The 13,295-nt window shown below is 38.4% G+C and overlaps 1 protein-coding gene across 1 annotated transcript in view; it reads right to left on the reverse strand.

The window, feature by feature from the left end:
* The window catches only part of DSCAM (DS cell adhesion molecule), a 470,648-nt gene that overhangs the window by 34,768 nt on the left and 422,585 nt on the right, over positions 1-13,295 (reverse strand). Inside the window, exons 27-28 of the mRNA XM_055702437.1 lie at positions 8,058-8,234; positions 1,732-1,762 (exon numbers count right to left, since the gene is read on the reverse strand). Of these exons, the coding sequence (XP_055558412.1) occupies positions 1,732-1,762; positions 8,058-8,234 (208 nt within the window). The remainder of the gene's footprint in view (positions 1-1,731; positions 1,763-8,057; positions 8,235-13,295) is intronic.

A 13,295-nucleotide genomic window follows, 5' to 3' on the forward strand; every position in this document is an offset into this window, starting at 1 on the left:
CATCTAGTGATGGTGGGTAGCTCCGGTTTTGGTTGGAGGTATTTCACAGATTTATCACAAGTGACAGAGAACTTAGCCTGTAGAAGGCAGGCTCCCCAAAACAGCATCACTTTGGGAGCTCCAGGTTATGACACATCTGCAAATGTAGGCTTATAGCCCCTGCTTTCTTTAAAGTCCTGTTTTAATAATGATTTGCCTTTGTTCACACTTTCAGAAGAGAAATACAAAACATGACTATTTATTAAAACCAAGCTTGTTTTTTTAATGAAATGGGAGAAACTGACTTCATGACCATATTTCAATGCTAGTGAAAAGAAAAGCAAAAAGGAAAGGGTAGCAGATGAGTTACCCAGAAAACCAGCTCTGAACTAAAGGCTGGGAAGGGACCTGACTGCTCTCTGAGTACATCAGGCAGGGAGGGCAAAAGGACTTCTTTAATTTGAAGGTCAACACCAGCAGAAGAAATACTGGGTCAAAACTTATTTTGGCAGTTTGATAAAGTTTTCTAAGTATCAGAGGAGTGAGGCTCTGACATGCCCTTGCAGAAGTGGTGACAAGACTAGTGAAGCTCACCAGGGTTAAGGCAGAGGTTTACCAGTTTTGCAGAGGTGTTATGTGTAGCTGTCACTGGGACTGAATATCTTCATCCAGGAGTTTCAGCCAGTTTGTATTGTGTTTCTTTAGGGAACAGACTTGTTGCATATGCTAATCTCTGCTGTTTTCTGTGACACCAGAAAATATCTGAGTGTATCTTCTTGAAGTTGCTTAACCCTGCAATCCACTGCTAGCAGAGGTTTCTAACTGGCAGATAGGAGGGGTATGACCTGATCTGCATGATGAGTCTTGTTAACATCAGTGGGACTATTCAGATGTATTCACAGACTGATGGCGTAGAGCTGAGTTTACACTAAAATCATCCATGATGTATATTCTTACAGTAGCAGGGTGAAGATTACCATGGGTGAGGAAGCTTAGAGTACGGTAAGTTTTGTAAAATATCTGTGACATTCTCAAATTTGTTGCTTAAAAACAAAAAGACCAAATCTCATTTGAACTTAAAAATAATCTTTTGGTGATCCCATTTTCAACTATATGCAGCAGTTTTAAAGTTCAGTATGTTCCCCAGACAAAACAATAAACATTGAATAAATGAAATTTCCATCTTTGAAAGAACTGTGGCGCCAGAGTAGTCATTCTGTTGCAATTTAGCTACTGAATGAGATTTCTGGTTGTTGAGTTGTTGGAACAGAACTGAAAAATAATAAATGGATTTACCTGTGCTTCTATACCTTTGGGTATAAGCTGCTAGCAATAGTGAATTACATAAGTATAACTGTAAAGTTCAGAGATACTTGCATCCAGGCACTTACTGCCTTCAGTCAGATGACCTCTGAAGAGTAATTACTTTGGCACGTATTATGATAATGTTTTTCTGAATAGGAAAAATGTCCAAATGGACCTACATAGCTTCCATAATTTAATCTACTAACACAAGAGTGTTCAGTTTTTTACCAATGTATTCCCTCACAGATACTGTCCACAATTTGACTTTTTTCTCCCATTTGCTACCAACAATGTGTCCTAGTTCTTAATACACAGTCAAACAGTGAATTTCAAAAAGGATTTAGGAATAGAAGGTTTACTTCTCTGTTTGTCCCCATAATAATTTTTAAACATGATGCCATAATTGACAGACATTTTTCAATTTAAAAACATTAAAACTATTCTTACCTCATAAGCATTTCAGCCAAACTCTTTGCATCTAGAAGAAAATAGAAGAAATGTCATCACAAATTAAAATGTATTTGATAGATTGATTATTAGGAAGTAAGCAGTTTGAATCAGCCATGTGTAAGATCATCAGATCAGTAATAAAATAACCTCTAAAAGTCCCTACTTTTGCTGAAACTGCATTTCTGCTGCAGACAGCCCCATTTAGTTCCTCAGTAGCACCAAAGATGCTTAGAGGTGTACAAGATAGGTGTACAGGAGGTGGCTTATACCTGCATGGATCAGTCCTGCAAAATGAGGTGCTGCTGAAGGAGAAATATTCCTCCTGTTGTTGCAATTGCTGATATTATTAGCATAAAATTCTTTGGAGATACAATTATTCTGATACTGATCAGATCAAATCACACAGATTAAGGTTGGTTCACCCAGTGTTCTTCAGGTAGCTTTCTGTAAAACTTTATCAACATAATATAATGATTTCTGTAGTATTATTCAGCAAAAGTAGACAGCAATGCTTTGTTCTGCTACAGTCTGCCACTAAACAAACTCACTTAAAAATGCTGACTTGAGAGTCCTTAAGTATATCACACAGCAACAAAGCAGCCTTTTGTGCAACCAAGTGAAGCAAATCTGAGAAGAAAACAATTCCAAGTTCTAAGTCTTCAAACAACTCTCCTATTATGTAAAACTTTAAATTTCTTCTTTAATCTGCTGCTCGTAAGTCTACCAGCACCTGCCAAGACATTTACTAAATTTGTCTTTGTTTTCTCCATCTCACCTTTTTTATTCCTTAATCACCTTCTAGCTCTCCTACACCTACTACAACTTCCTTGCTTGTGATCCTATTAAATATCCTGCTTTTAACATTCAAAGGATGCAAGCAGAAACAAACCACCATCTTAATGCATTGATCTGGCTACGTTTGTATTCGTTATCAAAAGGAATGGACAAAAGGCTTTTTTTATTCATAAAAAAAACTCAGCCAAACCCCATCCATCCACTTTGTACATTCTGTTCCTCTGACACTGTGCCAGTTTGCCTGTCTTTAGATTTATTCTTCACCTACTACTGGAGAAGCTGAAATTCTCTGCTTCCTCTAGGCCTGTTTGCTCCACTCCTTTATTTTTAACATTCCTCTACCCCTTTTCAGCACAAATCATGGCAAATTCCTGATGGAGGGAAGGACTCTTCATCTGAGATGTCCCATCTAATCCAAATGGTGCTCCATTTAGGCACTCGGACTTTCTATTTTTCACTTTATTTGGGATTGCCTTTTGCTGTTAACACTCTTACAAAAGTGGCACTACACAGTAGGTGGCAATGTCTCTATCAACCAGAATCTGTATCTATAAACCAAAATACCACTGCTGCTGCTCCCGAATGATAGCAGAAATAGTTTTTCTACTGACTTTTAAGGACCAGGAAGGGACACAGTTTTTCGAAGAATACAAGGGGAAAAAAAAAAAAAAAAAAAAAAAAAAAGCTCTGGTTCAAAATCATGGTTCTTTTCAGAAAACTTTATGAGGCTTCTTGTCATTCTAACAGCAAAAGGATCACGAAGAGACTATGCATACATTCTCCCCCTGGCACACATAAGAAGAGTGATTTAATATGCAAAAATATTTTTATTCAGGTAGCAGCTTTTGTGAAGCAATTGCTGCCTCCTTAAGTGAAGACTATGGATACTTGTGCAAGAATTCACAACTCAAGAAAAGCTGAAGGGACAAAGTTGAAGGTCGCTTGTTGCAATGCCATTCAGTTTGCTTTTTAGATTTGTTTGCCAGGATTACATGACAAACAACTTCCCTTAGATGTTCTCAGGTGCTGCACAGCATATAGCTGTATTCCATGATACCTCTGGAAAAAAAATTGCGTTTTCACCATTAAATGTATGTGGCATATATTCAGATGCTCATCAACATATATGCATTCTTGGTCAAAGAGATACAAAGAAGATTGTGCATCTTCAATCAAAAATAACATGAGGCATCATTCAAGATCCTGTTACATGTCAAAAGCTAAATGAAGAAGCACTGTGGACACACAGACACCCCCCCACCCCCCCTCCATCAGTGGGCTTTAAATGTATTAGTTATTCCAGCAGATTCTTACAACGGTCAGTAGCATTGCTGCAATTAATGATGGCTGCACTGGGCATACAAGCTAATGTAGGACTGGAACAAAACAAATGTCCCAAGGAGATAAAGGATCTTATGTATCTGTTCAAAGCAAAACCCAGAAGCTTAAAAGCAACTGAATATGAACAGTGTGTCCATAACATCAGCTACAGGAGAAATGCCAGTTTCACAAATCAATGAATATAGACTATAGATTGTAATGTGTATTTCCTACATTACACTGTTGATCAGCAAATTGAGAATACTTCATAAAGTGAGTCAGTATCCCTGCCAGTGTCATATCTCCCAGCTTTCAGGTGTGGAAAAGAGGGCTTGGGGAGACCATGAATGACAGAGCAAAGGGAGTAATCGCCTGTGCCAGTCAAGCATCACCCCACACCTTAGTGAAAAAGACAAACCGCTCCTTACTGTGGGTTTGACACATGACTGTGCTGACAGGAACTAACCTGGCGACAGCCCTCACTTCTATCTGCTGGGGAAGCTGCCTTTAAAATTCTTAACACATCTGCCTTGGCCCCTGGGAAATCAGGGACTGTGATACAGTTTTAAATTGCATGCTGCCACTTCTGAACTATCATGCCACATTGATACTTTCTGCTTGGATTAAGGTGAATTGGATTTAAAAAGAAAGGGAAAGCTATTACAGTAGTAGTGGAGCTAGGTTAAGGTTAATAGTAACGAGAAAGAATGGTAAGTTATCAGTTTTCTCGGTTATAATATGGGCTGACCTACTGAATGGCTGCATGAACTCCAGCAGACAGTGGACCTATTTGTGACCTGACCTGTGGAACATAGGGAAAATCAGGGGTTTGCTGAAAACTACTCTTTCTTTCTAAACAGAGTGCTCCTGAGGAAATAGATAATGCTGGGTGTGACACAGGCAGAATATAGAGGTTTATCTGTCCCTATATGCTAAAACAAGGAGTAAAAGGATTAAGAATGGAGAGATTGCTGGTTTTAGGCTACATTTACCCCACAGAAACTGGAACCACAAGCCCATTTTCTATAAGCACAGATACAAATGTTTGCATGCAGAGTGTACTGCAAATAAATCTGCAATTCCCACTCCTCTCTGTCAAGCAGGTTCAAAGAAAACACATCTCCTGGAGCCACAAAGGCAAGAATTACATCTGTAACTTGTATAAATTCTTTTAAAAGGTTCCACTGTGGAAACTATTATTTCTGATGTAGACTGGAGGAAACTTGATGGAATCATGATTTAGGAAAAATGAGTCCTGTGCCTCAGAGAAATTCCACCAGGTGATACAGATCAAGTGATAATGACAGGATTTGAATTTCAAAACTAATTCAGATAACAGCTGAACACAACAACTACTAGAGCAAAACATTTTTATTTTTTTTGGTTAGGAGATCAGAAAAACTTGCACACAGTACTTTTTAAAAGAACATACTAAGGAGTCCTGTAAAACAGCAATACTGATTGTCAGTAAGACTTAGAAGATGAAGTAATCTCCAGAAGAGCAGAAAATGGCTAACATGGGATCAGTCTTGAAAAAGAATGAATATAAAAAATCTGAGCTGCTGAAGTCCTATCAATCTGATCTTGGCAATGAGTAAGATGACTAAAAAAATGGAATAAAGCTTGATGAAATGAATTAAAGGAGATGGAATAATTGAGGCTCATCAATAAAGACTTGTGGTCCATCAGCCATATCCAAGAAAGTTTCTTTTTCAAAAACGAGATAAAAATTCGCTGAGAATTGATGACACTGAAAACATTCCCGCTGAGTTATGATTAAATAACATTGAAGTATTATATTTTTCCAGAGCAAAGTTTTGGTACCTCAAAAAGTTTTAATAACAAAGTAGCATGATGCAAAAAACCTAACACAGCAGCCATTTTACATGGGTTTCAACATATTCAAAATACAATCTTAAGCAGAGAATCATTGTTTAGTATTTATTGTCATCATGCGCCATGGGACATCATGCCGTTGGTACTTTTATCACCTGCCAGGAGTTAATGAAATAATATCTGATAAAAGTTTTAAAATTACAGAAGAATTAGGTATCTAAAATATAAGAAGATGCCAGGTCACTAAACTGTAACAATCTGGATCATCAGGTAGGTTGTATCTATATTAGTATAAGGTCATATATCAAGAATACAAGCCATAGCTACACAATGTTATTCTGTTGCACTGTAATCAGAGAATTGTCAGATGATCTCAATGCATAAGATGTTAAACACAAACCCTTAAAAGAATGCTATACCAAAAAAAGTGATCCTTGGAGATGTAGACGGAAGACCATAAAGGGAAAGAAGAAAGGCTGTTAGCTTTCTATCTGATACTGGTAATGTCTGTTGCTGGAATACTGTGTTAATTTCTAGCTTACACAGATGAGGAAAGCTACATAAAGATTGCAAAGGGACCAGATAAAAGCCTCGAAATTAATAAATGATGGGAAAACTACAGAGAGAAATTAAAGAATATTTATCTGTTTCATTTATCAATGAAAACATGAAGAAATTACTTGGTCACCACCATGTAAAAGGAATATCCTCAGAGGCTGAAAATATGACACAAAAACATTCAGCCTGTGTACGGCACAGAGAAGTATAAGAGGACAAGATGGCTGGGATGTCAAGCTGTAGCTTGATAAATTCAGATAAGAAATGAGACACAACTTGTACAGAAATGGTAGTTAAGTGCTGATGACATCCAAAGTACTGATGAATTCTTTGTCACTGCCTATGTTTAAGTGAAGTTCATATATTTTTCTAAATTTCTATATTCTGAGAGGAAATAAATCAGACAAGTTTTACGTTATGCAAAAGCCAAACTGGCCATGATCATCAGCCTTCCTTAAGGGACTGTAACTCAAGAATCTATGAATATATGTAAATTAACCATGGAAAACTAAATATGCACAGCCATCATTTCCTGGAGCCATGGAGCTCAAAATATCCTGCTCATTACTGGATGGAATTCCACAGTATTTCTGAGAAGATAACACTTCCTTCACCCTTAATCCACCACTCTTTTTGATGAAAAAAACTGCACAGAGGTAAATGACTTAAAAGGTTTTGAATGAGAAACTTATTATACAAGCTAAAGCATCCAGATGCCCTGATTTCCAGAGCTGTGTATGAACCATAAGGCTAGTTATCCTCTTTGATGTATGACTTTGCCCGTGGCCAAGAGCCCTGTATCTCTGTCTTTTTTTGCAAAAACGTCCAAGATATTGTTACAAAGACAAAATGAGACCTAAAAGAGAGAGGAGTAGATGCTAAGGTGAGGTGGAACATGCAGGGTTGGTCCTGGTTTTAATACATGTCATGATCATATTTTGGTTAAAATACAAATAACTAAACAATTTGGTTGCTCTTAGAAATCATTAAACTTACCTGTACAGAAAATAAATCACTTTACTATTTATTCAGTGTGTGATTTGTAAGGCTTTTTCCCAAATACCTTTAGTGTAAAGTCTGCTGTTGTGCACTAGTGGAAAACCTAGTGCAGAAGTGGCAGACTGCAAGGGTCAAAAACCTGGCTGTGTCTCAGCCAGGGGTATTTACTAAAGCGCTGATAAAGCTGGCTTAATTCACAGATCTAAAAATGATTCACACAGCAAACACCTGAACTGAATAAGCGTTAGAGAAATGTGCAGGTCAGTGACAACGAAAGGTCAGTGAACAATGAAGTGGTGTTGTAATAGTGCTGTTATAACACATCATAGGGAAAAAGACGTGGTAACAAAGCTGAGAATATCTGATGGTGTTTTCTAGCCTACTAACATCTGGCTACTTTCACTTTATAATTTGGGATTCATGGTTTGCATCTGCTGGAATAATGAAATCCCCTCATCTTTAGAACATCTAAATTCACCCTTGGAAAAAAATACAGTTTTAGGTTAATAAGACCATTCACAAGGGAAACAACAACAGAAAAAGGAAAATAAGCAAACACCAACATATGAGGATTATTTTCCTTTCCCCCACGCAAAATAACAATGGATACATGACCTATTTTTTAGAAACTTACTACCAAATGAAAAAGAAGGAATTTCTGTAGAAAACCCACATGCTTTGTTGCCCATGTCTGTTATGTATTGCAGGAAAATGATACCAACGGGGGACTGAACATTTTGGTCATGTGCAGCCCCGCTTGTACTCCCATGTTCAGGCAGCATGCATATGTAGAAGTGCCACAGCTCTCATCTTACCTCGCAGCCTCTTCAGTCTCTGCTCCCTCCTCCTCCTCCGCACGATCAGCAGCATCACAAAGAGCAGCAAGACCCCAACCAAGATACAGGAAATGGTCACCAGCATCTTTAGCCCTTCGTTGGTTGCCAGCCCTTCCTCACTTTGCACAACTGACTTAATGAGTGGAGGGATTGTACCTGGAAACAGTTTCATGATATTAGATGCCTATTAATGAAGACAAAAGATTGAGTTCTCAGGGAATATGGCACGTTATATGCTTCAGCTGCATGCAGAACATTAAGAAGGATTTGTCATGTTCAGAGTGGATGCTATGTTTGCATGTGTAATGGCCACGCACATGTAACCAGTCACACTAGTAACAAGGTACTGATTGCAGAGACTCAGAGATTACCAGAAATCAAGAAGTGCATTCATTGATGAAAGAAACCATGTACATTATACAGTCAAGTGCTATCATTAATTTTAAGTCATATCTAATCAGTACAAAGCCATAAGAGAACTCAGAATTACTGCCTACATCTACTACACCTTACTGTGGGAAAATAGCACTCAACATACTCATACTTCCTGCTGGACTCCTCTTTGTTAGGAACATATTTGACAAAGTTCATTTTGTGCTACACACATCAGGTGAATCCTTCGCAAAGAAACATTCTTCTATCACGTCTTAGGGATGCAGCAGTGATATTGATCTGAAATTCAGATAGCCAACCTGATGGTAATTTGCTAAAGAGTGTCTGACATTATACTCATCAGTAAAACAGGAGAGTAACGCTGGATAGAAACAATCAGATCTGGAGAGTGAAATGAGGGAAATGAATCTATAAACTACTGGCATCGGCAGGCAGCTCACTTTTTCATTTTGGGACATATTTGCATTTTGAATATACCTGGCTTCCTGGTATAATACTTGAACATTTCAATTCTTTTTTCTTTACTTCTAAAGGATGTGAGAAGAATGCAGCACTTTCTTCGGAAGGCTGTTTAGTCATGGAAGACTTCCCACTCACTTCCTGATTACTATTAAACTGCTGAATGCAACCAGAAATGAGGCTATAAAATGCAGATTTGTTTGAAATGAGTAGAAACACACAAGTATTGTGAACTGTGATGACTTTCGATAGAAGCTATTTAAATTTAACCGGTCACTGAAACATAAAAGCAGCTACTTGCTAAAAGGATAGGAGGGCGAGATAGCAAAACAGGTATATCCTTTTTTACATTTTAATTGTTGCATTGAGTGATATAGTTATATCTCATTATGTACCATACAGTATCAGGGGAAAAAAAATAGTGATATGATGCAGTACAATGTGAGTGCCATAACCACAGTCAAAATGTAGAATTCTAAGTCATGTTTTTTTCAGAAGAGCTATCTGAGTTACATATAATGAGAAAGGTAGTTCCCTAAAGGAATGAAGATAAACAGAAAAGCTACAACCATCCAAACCTGTATCAGGTACTTCAGTGAATTTATTTTCTTACAAATTCGTTTGGAATATTTTTCTACTGGTACATTGCAGCTCTTCCCCATAACTTCCCTTCTTTTTCTAATTTTCCATTTCTTGGAATAAACACACAGCAGGATTTTTTCATCTTGTCTTAACTGACATGCAGTTTTTGCACTACTCTAAAGGCAAACAAAATGATTAGATGAAGAAATGGAAAGAATTTCAAGCTCCTGAAGGTAATACTAATAACTGTCTCTAAATCCTTCTAAGCCCTCCTGAAGATTAAAGGGCCAAATTTTGCTCTGAATTAAAGTCACATGGACCATTGGCTAAAGACAGTTGGGTTCAGGACTACCTAAAATTCTGTCTTGCTCTCCTTAATACTTTGATGAAAATCAAATTATGAATGGCCTTAATTCCAATTAAATCTTAAGTGTTTAGGTAAGTGATTATAATTTTCCATGCCTCTTCCAAGTAAAGTGTAAACCTCATAACTCTATATACAGGCATTACAAGCTTACTTAAAAAAACATACTGCAAGCTTAAAAATCCTTCCCATTACCCATCTGTGGATATTCAGCAGTTGTATGAGAAGTTACCAAAAAATAAACCTGCTATCCATTGAGAAAACACCATTTCAACATTTGTTGTCATTCTAGGCGTTGCCTAGGAGTAGAACAGTCAAAGCTTTTCTCAGAACGAAGTCCCAGACAAATTGGGAGGTTGCTTTTTCTTTTTTCTGTTTTTTTTTGGGTTTTGGTTTTGGGTTTTTTTTCCAGGTCAATACACCATCACCCTTTCTCAGCCTGCTTTACTGGGGCTTCATAGAAGTTGTAACTTGAATGTTTCTAACCTCATTTTCCCTATGCTGCAGCCCTTCCTCCATCTCCCTTTGTACCTTGTGACTTTAGGACTACCAAGTGTTTTCCTGTGTCCTAACTGTTCTTCATGGTAGGAAGTCCCTTGGTGGGCTAGAATCAATTAGCATAGTTTAGAGCACCTACCAAGCTGACCTGATTTAATGCAGGACTACTGAGTAGCTGATCTCTGAGGCGGGAAGCTTCTTTGCAGTGCTACACACTACAGCTGCACATTGCTAAAAATATCTCCTTAAGTATTGACTGCAAATGTTCTGAAAAACAAGGGGCAGGAAGGTCATAAAATCTATAAGCTGAAAATGGTTAGCTGCAATATCTATGAACAGAAAGCAGAAAGTTGCACGTAGATCTGTTATTAACCTTTTGACCTAAATCATGATGAAGAGATTTAAGGTAAAGGATACTTTGCCATGGTATTTCTCAGGAGCTCTATCACAGATAACAATCAGCTACTGCAGTCCAAACAAAATGACTGAAAGACCATGTAACTTAAGGATTTCTACAAAGTTTACAAAGGCTTTACCTTAAGACTGCTAAAGTTCCTAAGCTTGTTCTTAACATTTGGTATCCTAGAACTTTCATACATGTATTATCTAATCTTCAAAGTACTATCCCTGTACCCATTTTATCCTAAGGGCAGCTGCAACCCCTAGAAGCTGAAAGGGACTAATCTCACATCACAAGATGGATCGGTGGTAGAGGTAGGGTTAGCACTCAGAAGTGGAGCTGGCCAGGCAGTTTCCACTGGCACGCTTTCTGTAAATGAAAAATTCACTCTGTGTGAGAGCAAAAACTTCTGCATGAGTACTGATAGAAAATGGTGATTTCTAATAAGACACTATTTTCCAGCTCTGAAGAACCTTAAAGCCTACACAGCTGACCAAGGAACAGATGAATGGGGACCTAGGACCCTGTAGGGACAATAGGGACAATTTTTGCTTTAGAAGCACTGAAATATTTCTTCTATGAAATCTCTTATGTGGGAATAGACTATCTTAATTTTCAATAGATAATAATAATAATTTTACCATTTTAGTTCTGCATCAAATGTAACAAATTCAGAAAATTTGAAAAATGAGATTTGCTTTCCTCTCTTAACATTGCAGTCAGTATTTGAGATCGTGCTGGCTCTCTAAGGCAAAATATAATCCTGGCAAAGCATGCTTGACAAACAAAACCATCAATGCCATAAATGAGAAATTTTCTAGCTGACCAGAAGCAGTGGCCCAGGAAATTTAGCACTACAAATATTTTTATTGTTTCATTTTCTCACTTTTAAAGTCGTCATACAGCAACACACAAAATCAAACGGCATGCAGGTCACAGTATGTGAAACCAAGGTAAGTATCATCACCTAACCTAGAAGTAGAGTCTGACAACATTTCAAATCAGTTCACTCTAAGAATACATCTGATTTCAGTGCTATCAGTGGGAATTTAGGGCTCTGGACCTGAATTTCCATATACTCTGATTTTAAGGAGTGGCTTAAAACTGTTTGCCCTAGACATATGTATGTAACAATAACTGCAGATGAAAAAAAATGATCACTGAAAGTTGGATGCTCCCTCTAGAAAGACACTAGAAAGAAAAGAGGATAAGCTAAGTAAAGCGGCAAGAAATTAACACATAATACTTGAAACAGCTATTGTCGACAACATCTATACTGCTCAGTAAAACAGGTCCTAAGTCTACCTGGCAAGACCTGGCAGCATTTGTATAATAACTGCTCAGATCTTGGTTTTCTGTAGGCCTCCAAAGTGCTGAGATAAAACATTTATCTGATTTTTTTGGACTGTCGGAAATGACATAAGGACTGTGTGGCTGCCTACCAAAATGATATTTTCTCAGAAAAACATGAGGGGATGTGCTGTTTGCAAAAGGCTGAGCCATGAGGGCATGTACCATTAATTATCTGCAAGAACTGATGAGCACCTAGTGCAAAGACTGGGATAGTATTAGAGGATGTGTAAGATGCTGAGGCTTAAAACTCTGCTGGATGCATATCACACACTTCTGACCGGGAATGGTCCCTGTTGCTTGCTCTTCCCTGAGCCATACATGGGTACTGACCTGGAGAGTGCTGGCTTGTGTGGGGCAAAACTGTGCCAGGAAGATGTGTTACAAACTCAGAGTTATGAATGATTAGCAATTTTGTGCTGTCGCTGGACAGTTACCAGTTCTTCTTTGAACTTTCCTACTAGTCCTGTTTAATTTAATTGTACAGACATCGCCAAGTGGTTGCACAACACAGTGCAATATCCCTGGCAACACAACAACATTTTACACTGGATGTCTCCAGAAAAGCTTTGGCAATTCACAATAGAGCAATACAAGAGATTGCCATCTGGAGCCATCTGTACTGCCTTTTTGCCAGAAATACATCCATTTCCCACTACAGAGCCAGCAGAAGCACACATGCACAGCCATCACTTCCAATAAACACACCAGGATGGGAGCTGGAGTGACTGACAAATTGGCATGTTTGCCCTTGCCCTCTTGCTCTGGCTTTTGCAGGGTGGGCAGTAACCCCTGGCAGAAGAGCAGGATGCAACAATTCCTTCATCCCCTCTGTCCTGCTGCTGGGCATGACAGAGCCATCTGTCACGGTCATTAGTTTCACTCTCCCGTGTCTGTAAATAGGGATAAGAGCATTGCCATTGCTTTGCCCTTGGAGGATGTTGTCTGGAGGCTTTCCTGGAAGACAAGCTAGTTAGCTGCTCCGTTGTGTCACATAATGGGTTTTGAGCTGTGTCACAAGGACACTGCATGGAATAGCAATGAAGCCAGTCACCGCTGTGAATGGCTGCAGGAACCAATTGTATGGGAGACAAAAATTTCATGGAAGAGATGCATGAAATACCAGCAAGTGCTTCTGTGACCACTGGAACTAGTGACACCTAGTGTCCCA

The sequence above is a fragment of the Falco cherrug genome, chromosome 2 (genome assembly GCF_023634085.1).
Source record: "Falco cherrug isolate bFalChe1 chromosome 2, bFalChe1.pri, whole genome shotgun sequence".
NCBI classification, from domain to species: domain Eukaryota; kingdom Metazoa; phylum Chordata; class Aves; order Falconiformes; family Falconidae; genus Falco; species Falco cherrug.